Below are 24,621 nucleotides of genomic sequence, written 5' to 3' on the forward strand. Positions count from 1 at the left end.
AGGGTGACAGCTATAATACTTCTAAAGCTATCGTTTTAGGGCAAATTAATACATTAATAGAAGAGAAGTTCCAGCTTTCAGGACTCATACTGCAATACACAAAGTCATTTCCTTCCACCTGTCTAGACTGGACTTGGATGTAATTTCTATAACAGCATATACACATACCGTCTTCATCCGTCTGGATAATAGTCTCCTCGCTCTCCTTCCTCCCTTCTGGATTAGTTAAAATCATTTTAAGGCTGACATTCGTGTATGGAGGCAGGTGATCCACAACGTGCTGGGGCGCTTTGGGGTCCATATCCAAGCAGTCTGCCTTGCTCTCGTTGTGTCCGCAGAAATAGTGGTAGCATATAGTGACATTGAAAGTGTGGCAACGAGTGATATTGTAACCCAGAGATTCCCAATCCACAGCAATATGTCTGGCCTGGATCTCAGCAATCTTTAATGTTTTCGGTGTTCTCATAGGTTCTAGGAAGCAGAACATAATGAAGAAAAACATCATTAACATTCTTCATCTTTGCACCAAACTGTAGGTGGCAGATGATGACCCCAGGGATTGGAAAACAAAGGAGACACTCAACAAACACAGACTTATTACTGGAAGAAGTACCATCCTCTTTACAAGTACCCTGAAGAGAAAAAAGCCTGCCAGTGTCATGTTTTTTTTTTTACTTCATTCTTCTCTAGCCTCTTTTTGCTGATTTCCATCAATGATTAAGTCTTAACAACAAAGAGAAAAAGAATTATTAATTAACAGTGCAGCAATTCAAAGCAATTGTGAATACAGGCAGCTGATGCAAGAAGAGTGACCAACGGCTGCCCAGCTGTCACCACTGGCTTTCCTTCTTGATTTCCCCTCTATTTTTTTCCCACCTGCATAAATTAGACAATACATCATAGTAACAAAGAGTCAACATTCACTGCACTATGATCTATCATGCCACCAAGCAATGCTGTATACTAATTACACTAATTACATTGCTAAGCTAGCAGTTACAAAAGTGATACAGATATTAATTAATATTTACTATCTTAGTAATGAAGCAAAACGCCTCAAAAATATTACCAAAGAGTTTTGTGGGTATTGCCGTAGTATCTGCTTCTTCTCATTCCCCAAAACTTTGCCTGGACAATGCTCTGAGCTGGTAATCTCTGACCTGCTACCAAAACTGAGTTGCTCTCCACACATACATTTCCACCAGCAGAGTATTCCCCAAGCCGTCATCAATCTTTCATTCTCTCTCTAGTGCCTTTGCTGCTCATGCAAGACTAACTTTTATGGCTGGACTTAATTAAAATGATTACACAATGAAAATCATGACCATGACTATATACACTCGAGTTTCACTGAAAAATACACCAAGGGTATCTTTATACCCTGCTAATATATCCTTTTCCACTAGAGAAAATAAAGCCTCCTGTAGGTACAGCTTCAGCCTCGTGTCCTTGCTGGTGTAAGGTCAAAATAGTTGAGATTATCCAAGGAATTGAAATACAGGATTTCTCTTTCTGAGCACAACAGGTTTTTGTAACTTGCATTTATGAAACAAGAGTCCAAACCAGGCTAACAACCAGCCAAAAGCACAGATGGTATATTGAAATAAGGAAATGTGAATCAGCGTAATCTATTCAGTACGCAGTTTGCCAGACAAACTGCAAACATTTAGTTTCAAACATCAAAACAACCAAATTCTAAATATAACATAAAGGTATTCCTAGCAACATGAATCTGGAGGATTAAAAATTTTGCCTGTTTGTTCCCATGATCTACCCCATCCTTTCTAGATTTTGAACAAGCATGTTCCCTTTGCCTTTAAGTACCAATTTATCACATATATGGCAAAAAATACAAATGAATATTAGCAGATCTCCTGGGCAGTAACTTTCTTAATATATTGTATACCGTAACAATAGAGATTTGAAGCAGAAAGACAGCATTGAGAAGGTTCTTGAGAGATAAGACACTTGAAGAGGAGGAAAGAAGGGGGTTTATAGAGTAAACAATGGCTGGTGCTATAGCAAGTACAGACAGGAGTGAGGCACTACTTATTAAAAAAAAAAGTAGCAATACGGTAGATCTACTGAAGCAGCTAATAAGAGTCTTCAAAGACTCAGTATTTCCTTGGCTACTGCAAGCTCTTAGGAAAAAAACAAACACTCAAGTGTCACAGAGAAACACAAATGTTAAAAAAAAAAAATAAAAAAAAATAAAAAAAAAATTTCTCACAGCAGTGATAGTGAAAAACCTAGATATACATACACTGCTTTAGAATTTGAGGCCTAAAAGAGTAAATATTTCCGTCATGAAATGTAATGATTCTTTTCATTTTAATAATTTCCTCTTTGTTCTACTAACACAAGCACCCACACCAGAAACAGAATTCAAACCTGAATTTAAAAATTATTGCATCCACTCAAATAAACACAACATACTACATGTTGCCTGGCTGTGAAGGTTGCAACTATTAATGTTGGAAGCTGACTAATCAGTAGCAGAAAATGTACTCCATTTTCATCTTATGTCTTTCATAACAGGACTTAAACTGCATTCACGCTATACTGTATGAGACTTTCAAAAGAGAAGGAAAAAATAAAAGCTTTGTTAATCTTAAAGAAAAATTATTTTACAATTCCATGCAAATTTTACAAATGTGTCAGTATCACAGGAGATACTGAAAAGCATCCTTTATTCACCTGTCAAAAAGGAAAGAATGAAAGATGGAGTGTGATCTCACTTTCTCACAACTATTCCCTTCTTTGGCAGAAATTAAACAACTTCTGCAAAATTGAGATGGTAATTAAAGTCTGCAGAGTCTCTCAACAGCTTTGGTAAAGTCTGCCAACTGTCCCACTGCTCCTAAAATGATGCTTTAAAACCACGATTTTACTTTTACTTCTGGGCAACGTTCGCCTTGGGGATCTCTAGACGTAAAGACCTATTGTTTTAAACTACCACACCACAAAGCCTCCATCTGTAACATCTCAGTCGAAAGCAATCTTCGAAATAATTACTTTTCTCAGACAAAACAGCATTGAATTTTTGAGCAGGCCTCCCAAAAATCTAAGCATCTCATTAAGAATAACTTCGTTCTCGATGGGGGCAAAAATAAGTGCTTATCTGCTGTTTTTCCCTTTCACCATCATTCTTTAGGGTTTGCAACATTTCCTTAGTCCTAGTGGGATCTCGTTTCAATTTATGCACAGTCTTCTGATCTCTGGATACTTTTTCAGTTCTGCTAATCCCAGTAAATCAATTTACATCTTGTCTTCCCATTTGTTGTTTTCTCACCTTTCCTCTTTCAGTCACACCTAGAATTTCCGTTCAAAATACATGGACAATCAATGACTTTTCACTTCTTTATTGAATCACTCATGTCAAATCGCCATCCTACGTCAGAGGGAAGAACTAAGATTCTCTGAAAATCTCTGTTCATTTCTTAACCTGTCAGCTAGAGTTCCAATAATAATAGCAGGAAGGACTTAATATTTTCCAAACATTAATCTACCAATTACCCCCCTGAGACAGGCAAGTGGTATTAAACCTTTTTTTGTGAGGAGAGAGGGACACAAAAAGGTTAATAGCTTGTTCAAAGCTACAAGGTCATTTACTGTCAGGATCACGAGAAAACTGAACAGCTTCCAGGTAACCAATGCTCTGGCCACCAGACAGTACCATCGAGCAGCAGCAATTCAGAAAGTTCATTTATAGTTTCCACAGAAATGCTAAACTCCACTCCATAACTAGTTCTTTTTTTAAAAGAATTTTTGCAGATTTTCTCTGAACAAGCTTGAAAAAGCATAGCAGCGCTCAGATACTGACTAAATATCTGAGCATAAGGACAAGTTATTTGAAATGCAATAGCTTAGTTTATTCATTTTGAAAGATGCTTGATTGAGAGCTTGGAATTTGAGTGAAATGACATACTATTTGCATTAAATCGTGTATTTAAAATTAAAATTTTGGGGAATGGGTACTCATAATTTATTTTTTCAAGCCTTCTTCTACAGCAGAAAATACATTTAAGACTGGAGGAAGTTCCTTATGGCAGATAGCAGGAAGTATTCAGGGCTTCTGCTGTTGTAGGAAATTCAATATCCTGTGACTGTATCAAGCTCTTGAATGTGAACATCCTGACTGGCATAGCTACATCTCCCAACAGAAATATAGTAACGAGGCATAAGGAAGATTTGGTCATGGTGATGGCAGAGTTGACCTTTAGATCTTTCTAAGTCGTCCTGCTGACGTCAGGCTCCCTTCTGCCAGACCCTTCCCCCCTTTGGTTGCTGCTATGCCCTCCACCCCACTACCTCTGCTTACAGCCAGCTCTTCTCTCTGCTCTTTGCTCTCAATGCCTGGCAATACCCAGTTCTGCTATCTTCCTCCCCCCCCCACCCTCCTTCTATCTCTTGGCAAATGAATACTACCAAGTGCTTGCTGACTCAGATCCATCATCTGATCTGACTGCTTTTACTCTCACTGAGCCAATCAAAACCAGAGGCACTGGGAGATTATCAAAAGGATAGAAAAAATAGAATAACAAAAGAGATCTTTACACTTATACAGATTACTAAATCCTCATTCCTTATGGAGAAACGGCATTAAGTAAAAGAATTACATGCATGTGGCACTCACTCACAACAGTTTATGGATCAAGAAGATTTAACCCAACTTTATGGGATAAAATAAAAACAGCTTTAGCAATTCTCCATAGGTTAATAATCCAGGGATAGATGGCAAAAGAGGCAGAACCTGTTGACCCCATACCACCTCTCAACTGCAGGATGATTTAATAAGACGCTTCAGATAGCTGATAAAATGAAATTCAATTTCTTTAGTGCCAGATAAGCAACACACGCTGTGACAGGTCAATATCAGAGCCTCTTTGTAGAGATTATCTTCACTTATGCAATGAAAACAAAAGCCTTCACAGTTGCAGAAGCAACAAGGTAAGAGCATGCATTTCCTCAGAATCTATTTTTAATGTAAAATGTATTACCCCACTGCCAATCAAACAGATGTCCTGAAGTTGTGAAAAAAATCCCGTGAAACCAGGCCAGCAAAGCAAGGCAAGTCCTTTGCTTTTGCTGTCTTTCCTCAGAAATCCTAAATGCTGATTGCAAGAAACAGTTTCATTTCCATTTACCTAGCAGGGGAGGAGGAATTAGATCTTCTGACCAGCAGATGGAACAAACATTTGTCTGCATGAAATGGCAAACAATCAGACAAATTTTAAAGCACAAACACTTCAGAGACAGTGCTTCTTGAACATCACCATATCCGTCTATATACTGTGTGCATACAGTTCTTTAATTTGGTTTGGTTTTCAGACCCTTCCCCTGCCTTGAACTCTTTTTGGTATGGCATTACACTGAGGACCTGACTTCAAATGTCTACTTTAACTACAGTGACTGAAATTCTTACCAAGTCTAAGAATGACCCAGGTCACCTTCACTGGTGACACAGGGAACTAAAACTAACTGAACTTGGAGAGTGAGATAAGGCATAAATTTGAGTGAGTTTTGAGGGAACTGCAGTGAGATGTGGGATTTACATAAAACGAAACCTCTGACATATAAAAGCAAATGTATGACAACTGCTAAGGAAGTAGACTAAATTTAGTTTGTAGTAGCCCTTCAATTTAAAATACGGTGTTTCTCACAGAGGCTCCTTTCATTACCTTGCCCTTACATTTTAGAGCAAAAATGACATAGGAAAAAAAGAAAAAGTCCTCATTTTTCTTTTACTGCTCTCAGTCACTGCACAGTCTGCACAGTCACTGGAATTCCCCAGACTTTCATTCTATGAGAACACGAGACTCTCTGTCCTGTGCCTTCTCCTGACCTTTCCAGGATAGGTCTCTCCTAGGCATGTGGGAAATCAAAAGCTGATTATTCTAACTCCTGCTGCTTCCTCGGTTCATGCAAGGTCCTACAAAAACAAAATGTTCCCAAAAGTAAAAAAAAGTTACAGTTTGCTGTAAAGAAGTCTTCTAAAAAAGACCTCTGATAAAAGCACCGAAAAACAGTATGAGTGAAAAACACCAGAGGAAGTAAAACCCAAAGCAGAATAGCTGTCAAATGTGCAGTAAGAAAATAGTAACAAAACATAAATAGACAAAGGATCCTCACTTGCTCATTTCAGTTGTATCACTCTCAATTATTACTTTTGCTATTAGTGAATGATGAACCATGTAGAAAGGTTTGATTATATAGATACTGAGTTCCCCAAAATCATAAACTTGGTTAAGGCTGCTGTATATAAGAATATATAAAAATCCTATAATTATGTTATGAAAAAAGTTAACAAAAATCCCTAGGTAAGGTAAGCTGTCCTAGAATATCCATGATGAAACACCCATGTTTCAAGAATTATCAATCTACTAATCTAGAAGAATTTAGCTCAGACTAACTCCCCATAAGTCCATTATTTAACAATTTGATGATAATACATGAAGGCCCAATTTATTCAGACATACTAAGAATGCCATGCATTTCAGTTCGATTTCCTTGAACCAGTCTTTCTTTAGGCAGACTAATACTTGTAAATTCTATTCAAGTTCCTTGTCTGTAACTCTGGCAGATTTTTGTCCATTTTGAAAGGCTAGATTAAAAGCAAAAATCGATCATATGCACTGGCCTCAGTTCTTTAACAGCTAATTAATGATAGTTCATGAACTACTTATCTTCAGTCAGGGACCCTTTCCTACCTACTTGTGTGCATTCCAAGCTAAACCCACACAACATTATGTTACCAACTGGATCAATACAGATTTTTCATATGTTATCGGAATAAGTTATTATTCCAGATATTCCAGTGTTGGAGTATACTCATTCCCTTAAACTCAGAACACACAAACTCCAGGACATCTGTCATATATGTAAATACAGTTTGGAAAATCTAAGTGAGGTACTTGGTGATTTTTTTGCAAGTTTATCAGTTTGTTTTTGGTTTTGTTGCTGGGTGTTTTTTTCCAAATCTTGTTCCACATCAGCAGTTTAGAGACCTGACTTTAGGCAAGCCTTCAATATTTTTAAACTTATAAGCATTAATAAATGGTGAATATCAAAGAAAGAAAAATCAAATGAAGTTGACAGAAGTCATACAATCTGAGGTAATTTCACCAGTCTGACAGAAAATGAAAAAATTAGCAGGGTCATATTCCCATGATAAAAATCAAAGGAATTGCTGGACATCTTTCGCAGATGCGTAACATACAGAATATAAAACAAATTTACGCACAAACACAAAAAGAGCCCACTTTATGTACATTAGCATGTCTGACACATGAAACATGAACCCAGAATAAATGAAACAATGGTATTTATGCAGTACTAGCAGTACAGGTTTATTTTTTTACAAATGAAGACTATAATGTGATTGCATGAAAATCTGTGAGGTTTTTCTTTTTTCTCTCCATCTCTCGACTGACTTATTAAGCCACCTTACAAATTTCTTATTGAATGTAAACCTCAGAGAGCTGAAGAAAACTACTGAGTTAGTACACAGATAATCAGCTGTACTACACTAGTTTCAGCAGCAGCAAGGGGATATTCAATATATTTTTCGACATATCTTTTTGGGTGCAAAATATAGCTGTCCCTGCTTCAGAGGTAGAACAAAGAGAAGAATATAACCGCAGGACTGACAATTACTTGCCCATTCCTTCTCGATGGTATGTTTATTCTGTTGCTTCCATGCATAATTAACAGTTTGTACATCCTTAGTATGTAATCAATAGCTGTGAAGTCTTGTATTAGCTTTAGAGATTAGACATCTCTTGATAATAAATTCCATTGATTTCTCCAGTTTAGTTTAGCTGAAGAAATCCACATTCTTTTTAGTTTTCCTTCCCTCTGAGTTTAAATTAAAGGCGATATATAGTCTACGAGAAGAGAAGTAAAGCTGGCATGACCTCTTTAAGCTCATTCCTCCAGATGGACAAAACTTATCTGGTGGCGTTAAACATGAATAAGCATATCAGCAAGCATCAGACTGTAAGAGTAAATACAGGGAAAACCTGACATTATGAAATTCCTAGGAAACATGCCCAGGACTGCAATGGTGAAGTTTAATTGCATAAAGTCAACTACAAAATTAATAGTGATTAGGAAAAAAAATGAAGCTTTGGCTTAAATACTAGTAGCCTGGATATAATAAATCAGAATGGAAGAGTCATCATCTAAAACAATAACAACTACATTATAAAGAATATTTTAAAAAAGAATACACAAAACGTATTTACACATACACATACATACTTTTTACCCACCTTAACAGTGAACCTAATCATTCAATACTATGAAGAAAACATTTACAAACATTTCTTTGAATATAAATCACCAGTTTGCTTAGATGATGCATTTTTCATTTCCCTCTAATGCACATTCATAAACATTTTTTTATGGTTTTGTTTACAAACAATATATTTTTGAGCTTAGGATGTTATGAGTATTATGCAAAATACCTACATTGGAGTACTGTGAATGAGCAAAACAAGAGTTTTCTATGGATATCATTAAAGCTTCAATCCCTTTCTCCTGTATATAAAAATGTCAGTCCTCCAAGCCAGGAAGCATAAATATTACCCATACGAAATACAGTGACTAAATGTTGAACATAGTGTATAATAAATAAATAAATAGTAAGCATAGAAGAGAGGCTCAAACTGTGAATAAAGTCAGGGCCACGTTCACCGCTGGTGACTAAGAACTGAAAACCACAAGCAGTAATTACAATGTGCACCTACAAGTTTAACATATATAAGTGCATGTACACACAGAGATACTAGTGCACATATGTGCACTTCCCCACATGCAGATAAAAAAGCCCACCAAACGCATCCTCCGTCTCTGCACACCTACCGAAACATTCTCGATCTGATCTGCCCCCATTCCCATTTCACCTCATCTGGCCCCTCTAGCTCCCGGGACCCTGGTTGAACCCCTCTCTCCTCCAGCCCACTCCCTGCAACCAGCAAAGCCTCAAATTTCTACGTGAGTTACAGCTCACAAGCTTGGCCTTCCAATGCTGTGTTTGTATGGTAAAATTAAGTAAGAACTGTACCGTGCACCTTGCACTGGCTTTGCCCCATTCAGAAATTCAATAGATACCATTATGTATAATATAATGCATATATTGTACAATCTATATATGTATCTGTCATATAACACACCTGAAAAACCTCAGCAGAAACGCTACATTAAGTGGCTTAAAACCAGAAACAATGCTGTATCATGTAACTCATCTGCTGCAGGTCTCTTGTCTTGTCAATGAAACAATCCTGGTATTCATGTGGGGTTTTTAAACTCCAAATGACCAAACATGTAGCTTCCACTGTCCAGAAAAACTTTTTTTAAGCACTTGGAAACTTATTTACTAAACTGGCTTAATTTTCTTCATTGGTTCATACTAAGTTAACTCAGGATGAAAATATAAGCCAGCTTGTCTTCTTCAGAAGTGGAAACAAAAATAACACAGGTGAGCGAAGAAGAATTCCTCTGACATTAAAATCTTGAAGAAAATCAGTCAGCATTTTCAAATGTACTCAGAACTCTGAAGCACCAACAGGCAAATTCTTTTTTAAGTTAGATACTCAATTACCATGAATATTTACTACCTTTGAATTTGGATGAAATTTCACTACTTAAGTCGCTCATACACCTATGAAAACCTGACTAAACATGACTAAAACACCTTCTCAATCTATTTGTCAATGACCAACGCCAGCTATCAAAGTGCAATACTTGCCCCAATATAAAGAATCCTTTTCCCTTATGCCTCTGGCACCTTAATCTGGTATTTATTTATTTTATACAACAAAAATCTTGCTGTGCATTTTAAGCAACCCAGTTTCGATCAACTATCCCTTGATGTAACTATGAGGAAAAAAGAGTATTCTTGAGTAAATGGGCAAAGCACTGTTTAAGATTTGCTAATGGAATAGTCACGAAATTTTCATTAGAAAATACAGTCTAGAGTTGTTAATTGTGAGGGAAGAGTTTCATTTTCTTCGGAAAAGTTCTTTAAAATGTGTTGGGTTTTTTTTTTTTTTGTTTTTTTTTTTTCAGAAAGGAAAAGGATGATAAGAAATACTGGCTTTTTATGTTAACTTGCTCTGTCTGGGCAGAATTCACATAGTATCAGTTCTCTTCCCTACCAGCATCTGCCTGGTAAGGTTTGCAAGGTCATTTGAGTGTTCCAGGAGCCGCCTTTGCTCAGAAGGAGTAATGCTCTGCAGAAGTGAGCTCATGAGCACCTCTTCTCTACCGTGAACCAGGTCCTTGCGACAAAAAAATGCAAAAGCACCACAAAAGCTTTGCTCACAAATGGAGGCACTGGCAAGCTGGGGAAGTGCTCTCTAAAATAGGTCATGAATTCTAAATAATATCTTTCCATTTAACATTTAGCTGCATAATACACTCCAAAGAAATTGCTGTGCTGCTTCACTTTCAGTCAGATAGCGTTTTTCAAAGCTATTGTTTCCTCTCTAAGCAGAAACTTGGAAAATATAAAAACCCTCACCCTACAGTAAAAGAAGGTAATTTATTTTAGAAACAATTTTCTCTTTGCAGACTTTCTCTGAGCATTTTGGGCTTATTCCGTGATCCCAAGACACAAAAATGCTCCTGAAAAATTACCCCAGAATATTTCAGTCAACAGTAAAGCTCGATGGGTGATAACAGAAAAAGGTGGCAAACCCAACAGCCTATGGGAAACAGCAAAACAATTTTAGATGTTATTATTAATAACTTATAGTCCTTTTAGAACAAGGTGTGTTTTATAAAAAGTGATTAATTAATGAGCAATTGATCTTGCTTTATGCAGAACAGATGGTGTTGTTAACTGCAAACCTAACAAACCCACTTTCTATTCACATGCAAATGTAAAGGATTAGCTTCTCACTTGCAGGAGGAGTCATCACTCTTTACACCAGGCGTTTTCTTGTTCTAGACACCCATCTAGAGATCCATCTAGTTCAAGCTGTCAATCATACTCAATAATTTTCCCACGTTCTGACTTTCAAAAAGATATTGTACTAGCACAGTTGTCTTGGCTTCAGTGTTACTGCAAAGAAACAATCAACGTGCTACTTCGATCAGCACTACTGCAACAGTCACCCAAGAGAGTGTCAATCACGGCTGCTGAGTAAGTGAAGCATTAAATTATTTTTTTATGCCTGTGTTGTACATGCTGAATCACTGTCAGCATACAGTCACAACAGAATACAAAGAGGAAAGGCAGCCAATTAGTCAAGTTAAGGCCACACAGGCGAACACAGTATTAATTTGGAAGTGCAGGCTAATTGCTGGACACCAGCATTATGTCACTTAAACTGGATTTATTGCCGAGTGTAATAAATGCTTAAGAAAAAAAAAAAAAGAGTAACAATCCCTTCCTCCCAAGTTATTACTAAAAGTCTTTAAAATTCTCCTGAGTGTCTGTTAGGCAATTTTAGAGCTAGCTTCTCTCTTCTATAATCTTTTACATTTATTTTTTACACCTCTTCTAACGGTTAACCTTCTAGAGACTAGCATAACAATCACTCCTGCAATCTACTACCACCCCTTTTTGTCACTACAATTAACCCAGTAGCTCACAACCTTTATCAGCAGCCACGATAATTTGCAGAATTAAGAATCTGTTGTAGAAAGTCTAGAAATACAAAATTCTTCAGAGTTGAAGACTTTTAAGACTGGTAACGAAATTATTTTTTTATTTAAAATGTGAATATATCTGACTCGTGGCTGCTTTTGAATTCCCTTTTGTGATTAACTTGAATTCACACCGACTAGTGATGCCAGCCCATCTACATTCCACACTCCCCAGGCCATTTTATCCTTTTCTCCTTAAAATAGGACCTTAAACTTCTGGCAGCTCTTACCTTCCCAAGTTCACTTGCTACTTTTATATTTAAGCAATATTATAAATTTATTATTAATTTGAAATGTAAGAAAGACAGGTGCTGCTAGGAAAAAAAATTAAAAAAAAAACCCACAACAAAAACCTCCAAATACATGTTTGCCTTTCTTAGCAGCCCTTTGCTTATTGGTTTTGCCTTGGATATCTGTGAGAGAGATTGAATCATGGCATCATAGAACATTTCAACTCCGCTGAGACATCTGGAGATCACATAACCCAGCCTCCATCTCAAAGCAATTATATCAGGTTGCTCAGGAACTTGTGTATTTCTTGATATCTCCAAGGAGAGACCTTCTACATCCTCTCAGGACAGCAGGCAAGGAAGATATATAAGGGAGAGAAATCTAGCTTCCAGGCTTAAGCTGGTTTCTAAATACTTGGTGTTTGGAACAAGACAGAAAAACAGTGTTCCACAACTCCCCATAAAACCTCACAGAACTTATTGAATTGTGCTTCACAGCATCTGGCATTGACCTCTTGTAGATGGCAAGACTGCAAGCATTTGACTTAAACTATACCTTGCTTAATATACAACTATGTGGTTCACAGAATATCAGAAGTGCTGCTTCCTATTAAAAAAATTCTTTTTAATTGCAGTATTCAAATTAAATGTGCAAAAAATGTTAAGCGGAAAAATTCAGCTCTCCTCTTTGCAAACCACCTTATGCTAAAGAACAGAAACCATCCATTCACTCTACTCTAATCTGCATATATTGCACCCTTATTTAGAGACCTTTGGCAAGAGGCAGCTGTATATACCAAATGGTTTGGAGTTGCCCTGTTCAATAACCTTTAGGTTACTATACAAACCTGCTCGAAATTTGTTGCTCAGTAGGATTTTTTGTTTGTTTGGGGTTTTTTTGGTCTAGGTTTTTTTTTTTTTTTTTTTGTGTGAGAGGCTGGTTTTTACTTCTACTGGACATAATAATAAAATTCAAGAGGAGAACTCAGGCATTGCAAGTGTGCAGCGATGCGCCTAAGTACATTGCTTTTGCTTCATAATGCAATGAAAAGAAAGATAGGAAAGGCCAACAGTTTAAATTTGAATGTAGGTGGCACAGAAGCCAATGTTTTGACATCTAGAGAAAATCATGCATATTGGAGTCTTGTAAGAAACTCAATAATATCCTTACACTTTTGTGATCTGTACTGCCATTGTACACCACTTTGATTAATGAAATTTATGCTTTCAGTCTCTATTCTAACTGCTATAGTACCATGGTAGTGCAGTGCTCTTTTCAGCATTACAACAAAACGAGTATTAACTGGTTTTGAGTGAAGGCTTTATACAGCAATTGAAGAGGCTGAGAGAATATATGATTTTCACAGCTAAGCATTTAAATCAAGCCAGTTATTGAGAGGGTGAACTAGCTTATTTAATGATGAGGTCTATCAGAAGATCTTTCTGCCAGAGCTTCAGGACTGGCTTATCCAAGCGACACAGAATCTGCAGAAAAGGGGCATATACTTTGAAAAGAGAGCACACAGGTTGTGTTTCAAGCACAGCTCCCGAATGGTTTCACAGAAAAAGTCACTATGGCTCTAGAAATTTCTAAGCAAAGAATGTAATCCATGCTATACTCTGCCTTTTGGCTCCAGAGGAATGTGTCCCTCAGGAAACACATCCAATAGGCATTCAGCCCAAAGGGACAACAGACTGCTTGTCTTCTTTTGCACACAAATGCTACTGCCTAATTAAAGGAGGGCATACAAAAGTGAAGTTTCCTTCATTCTTGCCTAGCCATCTTGATCAGGCTATGACTGAGTTGCATGCTAGAAAAACCTGCTAACTAGATTAGAAAGAAGGATTCAAAATATTCCAAGTTGATTTAATTATTTTTATCACGATTAAGAGGTCCTACATCAAATCAAATTTACCTAAATAAAAAGTACTGGAAGATGAAGTTATCCATGGACTCATGAGAAACTGAATGAAATTAAATAGCCCACAAATGAAAACAGCTTTGTCTTTAACAGAACTGGTTGGAAACAAGAGTTTTACACAACAATTTAAAAGCATCACTATAAAAGTTAGCATGTGGTACTTGAGAAGGACACGCAAAAAAAGACAAAAGATACTAGATTATATCAACAACAAAATGATAATGACTCCTTGCAAAGGTTAAAGTTTTAAAATTTGTGTTATCCCCCTCTTCATTTGAGTATGAAAATCCAACAAGTTTCATTTCCTTAACATTCCTTGAAAAAAGACAAGAGGATAAGAAATAAATTTAATGAAATTGTTATGAAGTAAAAGCAAATGACGGAGCTGTAGCTACAATTACAACTATCCTTTGGTACCATACAGCTGATAATATCCTAGCATTATGTGGCTTGTGCTACTGACTTGAGTTCAATTTCCTTCAGATAATGTATTTGGATTCCATAATATGCTTCTTTGGTGAAACCAATAACTGATTCCAGTAGTAATTCCTTAGGGAGTTATAATTTATGGCAATTGTCGGTTCTCACCACTTTTCTCAGTAATTTGTTCCAATGATTAATAACCTCACTGTTAAAGATAAACAAGTGTGCTTTACTTCTAATTTGAATGAGCCTGACCTCAGCATGCAGCCATTCAAGGTTCTTAAATTCTTCCTTCTCTAGAGAAAAGAGGCCTTTTGTACCTGGTGTTATTTTTCCTCTATATACATACTGTATATTCACCTCCCACCTTCTGTCTGGTATACTAAATGACTGAGGTCTTTAGGTCACCTACTGTAAGACTACAATCTTAAGCCTTGACTCTCTTTGTGGCACATTTCTTCATTCCTCTCAAATTTTCATCAGTGGGTTGAGAGCACGGACACCAGATGTGCATGCAGTGTATCGATACCTGTCATACACCCCAAATCACATCTTTCCTCCTAGCTACGACCTTCTTTTTTATCATAGCAGTACACAAAGAAATATTGCTGACTGCTGATCTGTGTCCCCCAATATTCTTTTCAGGTTTCTGTACTACTTCTTCTAAATGCATGCATTTATTTACATTTGTATGTAGACAGTAAGCCATATTAGGTATACTATCACCACTTTAAATTATCAGGAGGGGGAAAAAAAAGCAAAAAATCAAACCCAAAATTTAAAATCTTAAGGCAAGTACAAAATTCTGACAAGCATAACATCATGAATCTATATAGTGAGCTATTGCACTTTTGCAGATTCTCTTCAAAGCTCAAAACGCTATTTTGATTGCACTCTGCACTCAAAAGACGAAGAAGAGTAAAGGTAAACACAATGGACTAAACTCAGGTGTAACAAACCCTATCTGCAAACATCTTTACTAATATACTTTTCTCATCACTCAAAAAGAAGTATATGTATACACACATTTGTCTGAATTAAAATATGACAATTGCGTCAAATTATCAGCTTCAGAGAACAATAAAACAAAACCAGAAAAGACTGCCAATGCAGTGGGAAGGGGGAGTACACAGTCTCCCTATGTTAACAGCACAAAAAAGAAGGCATGTTTGACTGCAAAAAACAATCATACAATTTTTTCTTAAACACTACTGTCTCACTGAAAGTCACTGAAGCTTCCCCAAGGACAACTTGAATTACAGTCAGAGGTCAAACACAAAGACACCTCTCTGAAACCTAATCCTCTCGACCATTTAAAAGGCTCCCACAGCTTCTAGTCAGGAGAACACACCAGTGGGACTGCACTGGCAGTTTCACTTGTTTTTCTTTAGCATTTCAAAACCAAATAACTCAAATATATGAACAAGTATCAACACAACTAAAACAAAAGCAGATGGGTTCAGCTAATCTTCTTTTGTTACTCTGTATCAGATTTTTTCCCATCCAAAATACTAATTTTTGCACTATCGTGTTTAAAAGATAAAAATGCATTAAAAACTTTAGGATTACAGTTCTGAGTTTTTACAAAAGGGGATTCCCAGTTGCTTGCTTTTCTACCATCCTCCTGAGATATACCTGTCCAGGAATGAGCTCAATGTCTTTTCAGACTTAGGCTGAGCCTGAAAGCATAAAGCATCTGTTGACACCACTAACCCATAAAATCCAGCTAAATTTGTTAAAAAATTAGCTTTACAGAAAAATTTAAGCAGTAAGTAATTAGGGCTAGGCAAGCATTTATACATAACCTGGATAAAGCCAAAGAAGTCTTCATTCAGAAAACCACTTTATCAGTCTTTGACCATCATAAACTGAGAATTGCTCAAGGTCTTTTTGGACACATCAGGCAGCTTGCTGGGGTCTTCAGCAGACTCCATGCACCCACTGTCTCTCAACTTCTCCTTAAACACTCCTCTTATCCCTGCCTCACCTGGCTCCCTTAATCCCTATACTCCAAAAATCCTCTACCTTAAAGGTGCATATGTGTTTGATTCTCCTACTATAGCTGAAAAAAATCTTTCCCTGATCCTGATTCAATCCACACCAACTCAAAAATCTAAGGTATTTTGCATTTTATTACTTCTAAAAAAAGATATAAAGAACTGAGGCTCTCCCTGTGAACATAAAAACGTCACCAAATGTGTTTATAGTCCTCAAAACAATCACTAAAGCATTTTAAAAATCAGTATTAATATACTTCAGACTGTCCACCTTTTTGTCCACCAGTGCCAGGATCTCTCCTACCTTCTTTATTTTTCCTGGGCTTCAGTCTGAAAGGGGAATCTCTGAAGAGTTCGTGTCTTCTACTACTTACAAAACCAGATGGGATGCAACACCACCCAAAACTACGACTGGGACACACCAGTCCCCCGTTGTGCTCAGCCCATCTCCCTTGAACATCACAATAAGACATCTTAGCAGAGAGGAAACATTTCAGGTTCAGAGAGCCTTAGGGCTGTGCTGCATGAAGGAGTGGTTTGTCTTCTCATTCATTTTCCTTTAGTCTTGCAATTGAATACGATAAATCAATAAACAAGCTGTTAAATTGATTTCTTTTTTTTTTTTGGTCAAGACTTTAGATGCTGAATTAACTAAGTCTTAAATAAAACAGATTTCCAGCAGTGGAAATTTCAGTCTGAATTGAATTAACACAGTCAAAAAATTCCCAAAGTTTTCATCCTCTTCTACTTCATACTCAGTGCTGAAGTCCAGCTAAACAAGATAAAATCTCTAGTAACAGCATGCTACAAATTTTCCAAATACCTTAAGGAAAATCCTATGAGTTATGATTACGGCTCATTCATAACACAGTATACAATTACTTTAAATTATTATTTATACTTTATTCCCCCCCCCCTTTGAATTTCATTTGTTTATATAGTAATTAACATCTAACCTTTAAAAAGCAGCTTTTATAATTCCTTTGTGGATAATCAGTAGGTAATAGGAATACTGAACACATTATTACACTTACTGATTATCACATTTCAGAACTAAATTCTTGTCATCTGAAAGTAAGGCATGTATTTCCATCTGTATCTTTCAGCTGTTTAACAGATGTGTCTCATGTCATGGTTATCAAATGCCCTGGAAAGCCTCCTCTGACACACTTCAAGTTGTCACTGGCAATATCAACCACCAGTTTTGTGTACAAATATTGCAGTTAGCTTCTTTCTCAGGTGTGCTGTACACAGGGTAACTCAGTAAATAAGGAAAACATCAGAATTACTTTTTCCCCCCCCCGAACACACAGAACAAAATAACACTTTGTGCAAAGAATGTTTTGATAAGAAAAATCTAAAGATTTTTTTTCACAAATGCAAAAAGGTAGAAGTTTTGTAACAGCAACAAGGCACAAGACAGACATAGCAACCCATATTAAATCATAATAGAAAATGCATTAATTCCCTGTAATAGTGCCAGAATTAATAAATCACTGCTAAAGCCCTGATATTGTATTTCTCAAACTAGTTATATTTTGCTAGCCAATTCTGCCTCTGATTACCAGCCCAATAAACCCAAACAAGTAAAAGGTTGAACGTTATTTTCTATTGCAAGGAATATCTACCTAAACTATTTTTTTAAAAATAATTACTAGAATTATAAAAGAAGTAAAACCACAATCCACATAAGTCAAATACTCCAGCTCAGGATACAGAGCACTCAAAATTAGTAAAGTGCTTCCTAATCCTGAAAGCGGATTCAGCAGACCCACTCAATGCTAAAACAGTAGTTAACAATTGTCACTTAGCACTGAATTACACCCCAATTCAAGTTGCTTAAACCAAGCTTTAATTGGTTAGCTCTGCCGTGTAATGAACCAGCCATCCTCAACAGTATATTATCACTTTCAATAAATAAATAAGTTTAAAATGCAATCCAAATATTTAGTTTGTTTCTGTCTTGAAAGAAAACAGGGACAAAAATTCTTCTGGAAATTGAAAGGCAAATGGCATATTTTGTTTTAAACAAATTTCTCCAATTTTTCCTTTTATTTCATACTGCCCAATACTTTCAGGCTTTGTAGTACATAATACACAATTTTTTCCTTTCCCTCAACCACATGGGATCAGGTCTGTAGCATTATTTTATTTTCATTTATATGACACTCTGTAACAAAATAGCAAACTATCAACAATCCTGTTTGTCTCTAATGCAGAACAGGTAAGTCAAGCAGCATTTGTCCAAACTGTTTAAAAAGATCCAATTCTATATGCCCAAGACAGTCTTTCAGTTTGGAAGTATGTCAAGTTATAAAACCACTTCAGCACAGAATGCCTTTTTGCTCTTTAGTGAGAATAAAAACTGAAAAAAAAAAAAATTCTTGAAGGTTGTATAAAAATAAAGAAATTAAGCTATAATCAGCTCACATGTTCAGAGATATCAAAACTGCCAAAAATATATAATCAGAGATGGTGGAGATGAAACATCTGTTGTGGCAATAGAGGGACTCAAAATGATAAGAGTGAGCAAGAGCAACAAACCCACAAAGTGAAAAAAATAAACCTCTAAGGTTCCTTTTATATAGCACTTGCTTTGCCTGTGATATTTACTTCCTAGGTACTCTACGTGAACTATTATTCAATAAAAGCCGTCACATCTGATATGCCACGAAGCTGTTAAACTACTCTCTGATAATCTTGACAGCTACTGTTGACCTTTTGCCATTTGCTGCAATTTTGCATAACAAGAATAATGCATGTGACATTTTTACTATAGGACAGCTTATGTAAGATATAAACATTTTAATGATTAGGAAGGCTTATTTATGCTCCAGATCTTGAGTTCTGAGCACCTATCAAGAAGGACCCGACTATGGCCATTCAACCCATACCATGCCCAGCACAGGTAGCAGAGCCCATAGCTTGAATGCTGCACCCCACCCAGACCCTCCCAAATCTTATAAGCGTTGTAACAGAATTTTATACTGCACAAACGTATGCAACCTGTGCTACAGCACTCGGATGGTAGTACTTACAAACATTGTTTCCCACTCTAATTCAGTTTACACTAGAGAGAAGTTCCCAGACTCATTTCTTTCTTGTCTTAACACCATTTCTGCTCGCTCTCTCCCCTAATGTGCACCTTTTCACAACTTGAAGAGAACCACTGCTGTGTCCCCAGAAAAAAATACAGCTGAAAACCATGACCAGCATCAACACAAGAAAAAACACTATGTATATTCCTTCCAATGTGGACATACTAAGTGTCAACTTGCAAGCCAGTGTTTAAGCCACCTAAATTGTTTGATAAATAGCAATGTTTTACACCAAACAAAAATAAAACATTAGCCTACAAACCTCACTACCTGAATCAAAATCATGCAATGTTGAAATACTAGTTCATATGATAATACATACTAGTTCATATACTATATACATCTTAGGTTTCAATGGTTCTAGGTACCAAGTATCAAGAAATGTGAAAATTAAGGATCAGCCTTTGCTCTTCATTGTATACCGTATCCTCTCCATCTGTCAAAATAGTAAAATTTTATTAAATTCCTATTTACTTGAAAATAAAAAGTATTCCATTTTTCATGGATTCTTTCAGAGCTTTTTGATTAATGCGAATGTTAAATATAAGATATAAAACAAAGAACCTTCAAAAAATACAATTTATTGCTTCCTAAGTGATCAGTATATGCAACTTACAAACTCTGACAAACTTTATTATGCGAAGCTTACAGTGAATTAACACTATTTGGTTGTATATAAAACAATCGGTTACAAAATGAGCATAAACCTACAATCTACTTATTCATTTTTGCTCTTCTGGCCACAAGTTATCACAATCTGTACTAGAATCCAATCCAAATTACATGCAATTTACTCTTCTACATATGAAAAAAAAAGTAATTTTGAAAAAAACATCAAAGGAGTTCTTCCTACCAGCTGTCTCCCCCTCCCTGAATGCCTGCCTATTTGGACTTTGTAGCTCTCAAATGTCAAAGTGAATTTTAAATCCATTGTAATTCCAGAAATCAGATGACATAGCACCTGCTCATCTCTTTCCCTTCACTTTCTTAGCTTTGTTATTAGACTGAGGAGCTGAATTTAGCTAATTTAGCTCTTCAACATCACATGCAAAAGGAGAGCCTTTAACCTCCTTGTAACTTTCTAACCACAAGTCACTTTGCAGAATACCTCTAGTGTTCAGAGACATCTCTTTTCACGATGAAGGGCAGTTAACACCTGTAAAGTAATTATATCTACCAAATGTTGTTGGCCTGAAATATGAATATATAATTGTTCCTGCCATCTGTTAATTATACTAGTTGAATCACTTATTTAATCATATACATTTACATGACATCTACAAACTTTTTAATAGCTTTCACAAATGCTATACTGGTGCTCAGGCAGAAATAAGTCACTATTTATGTGTCCCACAAGAAAATGACATGGTTATACACAAGACCAGATTACCCAGCAGCATGACAAGTTGAGAAAGCAGCTAGTGCTAGGCAGCTCTCCAGCCTGTCCATGCAGGCTACCAGCTGCAAGGACCATGGGTGCTACTAGTAACGGCAGGAACATCATTTATCAGCAACATGACCAGCTGGAATGAGGAACCAGCAGAGAATGGAGGAAGCTGGATGGTTGGGATAGGGACAGAGTGACAGTAAACCCCAGATTACTATGAAAGCCACCCAAGTGTTCCTCAAATTAACAATTGCTGCTTCTGAACATCTACAGATAAGGAATCCATGCGAAAAGTCAAACAGTATGTTATAGAATCAGAGAACTGGTTCAGTTGGAAGAGACCTTAAAGATCATCTAATTCTAATCCACCTGCCATGGGCAGGGACACATCACACTAGATCAGGCTGCCCAAGGCCCCATCCAACCTGGCCTCGAACACCTCCAGGGATGAGGCAGCCATAACTTCCCTGGGAAATCTGTTCCAGTGCCTCAGCACTCTCACAGTGAAGAAATTCCTCCTTATGTCTAGTTTAAATCTGCCCCTCTCCAGTTTATACCCATTGACTGACTCTAGTCCTATCACTACAAGCCTCTGTAAACAGACAGTCTCTCACCAGCTTTGCTGTAGCCCGTTTCAGGTACTGGAAGGTCGCTATAAGGTCTCCTCAGAGCCTCCTCTTCTCCAGGCTGAACAAGCCAAACTGTCTCAGCCTGTCCCCATATGGGAGGTGCTCCAGCACTCTGATCATTCTTGTAACCCTTCTCTGGACCCATTCCAACAGCTCCATATCCTTCTTATGTTGAGGATTCCAGAACTGGACACAGTACTCCAGATGGGGTCTCACAAGAGAGGAATAGAGAGGCAGAATACTCTCCCTCTTCCTGCTGGCCACGCTTCTTTTGATGCAGCCCAGGATATGGTTGGCCTTCTGGGCTGTGAGCGCACAGTGCTGGCTCATGTCAAGCTTCTCATCGACCATCACCCCCAAGTCCTTCTCTGCAGAACTGCACATTGTCCACAATGTACAAAACATATCATAGCTTTGGCACCAAGTTTGCTCTGTCCTCTCTAGTCCTTCTAAAGCAACAAATGTTGTCCCGCTGAGGCTGCTTTAAAACATTGCAGAACTGCAGGCAAAACTGAATTTTGCTTTCCTCTGGGGATAAGAGGAGATGCAACTTGCATTGCTTTTGTTGTAGTGGTGCAGGGGGCCTTTGGAGGGGATCTCTGGCAACAACATCTCCCTCACACCTCAGACTAGTCCACTTAAGACATCCTACTGATTTGACACATGCACCCCAGCCCAGATAAGCTTCTCTGTGCCACTTTCTCACTCCCATTAGTACTAAAAGCATGAGTAAGGTGGGAAAAACGAAAAGCAGACCATGACCTTTCTCCCTATGCTCTCAGTCTAAAAGGGGTAAAGGACAGATGGAGTTAAGTAAAGATTCCCTTCACTGACACAACTTATGCTCTCAGCCTTGAATAGTAGCTGCAGTAGAGATGAGAATGAAGTAAAGGTAGCAAAGCCACAACCATAACAGATTTTCAGACATTTTACATGGCTTCCTACTCCACCAGCATCTGCAGGCACTTTGTCACTAGCGATGTGCAACCAGCAACAGTCTAGGAAAAGGAGCAATATGCACCTGCATCCCAGAAAGTCAACTATCCTGCACTGCATCAAAAGCAGTGTGACAAGCCCGTTGAAGGTGATTCTCCCCCTTTAGTCTGCTCTCCTGAGACCTCACTCAGAGTAATATCTTCAGTTCTGGAGTCCTTAGCACAGGAAGGACGTGGATCTGTTAGAGCGAGTCCAGAGGAGGGCCACAAATGATCAGAGGGCTGGAGCACCTTCCATACGAGGACAGGCTGAGAAAGTTGGGGTTGTTCAGCCTGGAGAACAGAAGGCTCTGGGGAGACCTTCCAGTACTTAAAGGGGGCCTACAGGAAAGCTGGGGAGGGACTCTTTACCAGGGAGTGCAGTGATCGGACATGGGGTAACAGTTTTAAACCGAAAGAAGAGAGGCTTAGATTAGATATTCAGAAGAGATTTTTTACTGCGAGGGTGGTGAGGCACTGTAAGAAGTTCCCCAGAGAATCTGTGAAAGCCCATCCCTGTGGGTGTTCAAGGCCAGGTTGGATCAGGTTATGAGCAACCTGATCTAGTGGATGGTGTCCCTGCCTGTGGCAGAGTCGTTGGAACTATATAATCTTTAAGGTCCTTTCCAAATTAAACTATTCCATGATGAAGTGAAAGAAGGAAAATAGAACTTACTGGAACAAGTAGCACAATTTCCCTGAAAACTGCTTTATTATCAGGGACAGGAGAAAATGTGCATGTGTATTTTGGAGTTCAGCAACCTAAAATATTCTGAAACTTCTGATGCAAATTTCAATGTCCCTAAGGTTACCTGTCTGACTTTCTGTTGCAAATACAGAGCCATTTCAATGCAAACCAAAGCACTGCTGCTAACACAGCACTGCAGGAAAAGGGGTCCCCTGGTTAAAAACAAAAAAGAACAAACAACCAAAATTTAAGGTAGTTTCTTAGCATTTACACATTTAACTCATTACTTTAATAGGTAATTACTGCACACATATGGATATATCCTCACGTCTTTCTACTTTGGAGAAAAAAACATAAACTTTAATTAATGGAAATTTAACTTTTTTAAAAAAATATTTAAAAAACCTTTTGTATCAGTATATCATTAAAACTAACAGTAGGTAAGAAACACGCATAAAAACTCATGCAAGTTTAAGTATAGCTGTCATCTCACAGAAATCAATTTATAACCTGGTAAAATAAAGTGAGCCCCAACTTATCTCTCAATCTTCACAGCTGGTTACATTCCACAGTGCTCAAAACTGCTGACCTTTCCTGAAGCTGCCTAAAGATTTTCTTTGCTACCTGAACATTAATCCAGAACTCACAGTTGAGCACTGCTGGTGATCAAGTTCAAATAGATGGGACAATGTTTCCAGCTCAGTGTGATGGTGGGGGGGTAGCAGCTGCACAGGAACAGGGACTATAACCTGGTTGGCCTGTTTCACAGAAGCCTGGGAAACACTGAGACAGGTACAACTTGTGGTCATCTCTACCCTACAAGACGTCAGCTCTGTCTGTCAGGTAAACATTAGTATTTTTGACATGACAAATGCAAATACAGCTTGCAAAAAATCAGCAGCACCCTTATGCCAGACACAAATTGAGACATTCTTGTAACATTAAGAGTAAAGAGTATTTTTTTTCTAACAACTTTAGTTGTAAACTCAAATAAATGAATTCAGTGAAACCTACTTACTCTGATTTGCAGCTGCTTTGCATATCCTCTAGTTGAAGCATGATATCTATTGAATCTTCTAGACAGAAACTTCAGTGATTTATTTTATTGTCTGTAATAGCCAGAAACGGGCTACAAAACTCAGAACCTTGCTTAGATCAAGATTAGTGCATTTATGCTTGGAAAGGAAAAAGGCATGTGATGTCTCCATTTCTAGTGGAGATCCTGTATTTCTCAAGCTTCCCTACTTCTTCTGGGAAGCAGCTGCAATACATCATTGCATTTTTGAGGCAGAAAGGCAACATCTGGATCTGCAGCCAAGGGTCTATTGAAACATCCATCCATCCATCCATCCATCCATCCATCCATCCATCCATCCATCCATCCATCCTCCTTCTTCCAGGAGAAGGAAAGAGACTAGAAAAGGCAGTATGTGGGATGATGTCTTTGAAAATCTTAACAAAAGGCTACCGGTGGTCACATCAGGGTGTTATGGGGTCTGGGAGCACCTTGGGGGTTGGGAACAGTGGGGAATCCCCAGGGAGGGCTGGGCAGAGCCCGGTAGCCTGGGCCCTTAAGTATGCAGATGCGGTCTTTCTATGCACACCAGACAGACCTCAA

The 24,621-nt window shown here is 37.7% G+C and overlaps 1 protein-coding gene across 9 annotated transcripts in view; it reads right to left on the reverse strand.

The window, feature by feature from the left end:
* PTPRK (protein tyrosine phosphatase receptor type K) overlaps positions 1–24,621 on the reverse strand; it is a 402,963-nt gene that overhangs the window by 101,149 nt on the left and 277,193 nt on the right. For all 9 annotated transcript variants that reach the window (XM_054061582.1, XM_054061574.1, XM_054061580.1 and 6 more), the window contains exon 8: positions 169–471. In XM_054061582.1, coding sequence (XP_053917557.1) covers positions 169–471 — 303 coding nt within the window. The remainder of the gene's footprint in view (positions 1–168; positions 472–24,621) is intronic.

This window comes from Cuculus canorus, chromosome 3 (genome assembly GCF_017976375.1).
Source record: "Cuculus canorus isolate bCucCan1 chromosome 3, bCucCan1.pri, whole genome shotgun sequence".
NCBI classification, from domain to species: domain Eukaryota; kingdom Metazoa; phylum Chordata; class Aves; order Cuculiformes; family Cuculidae; genus Cuculus; species Cuculus canorus.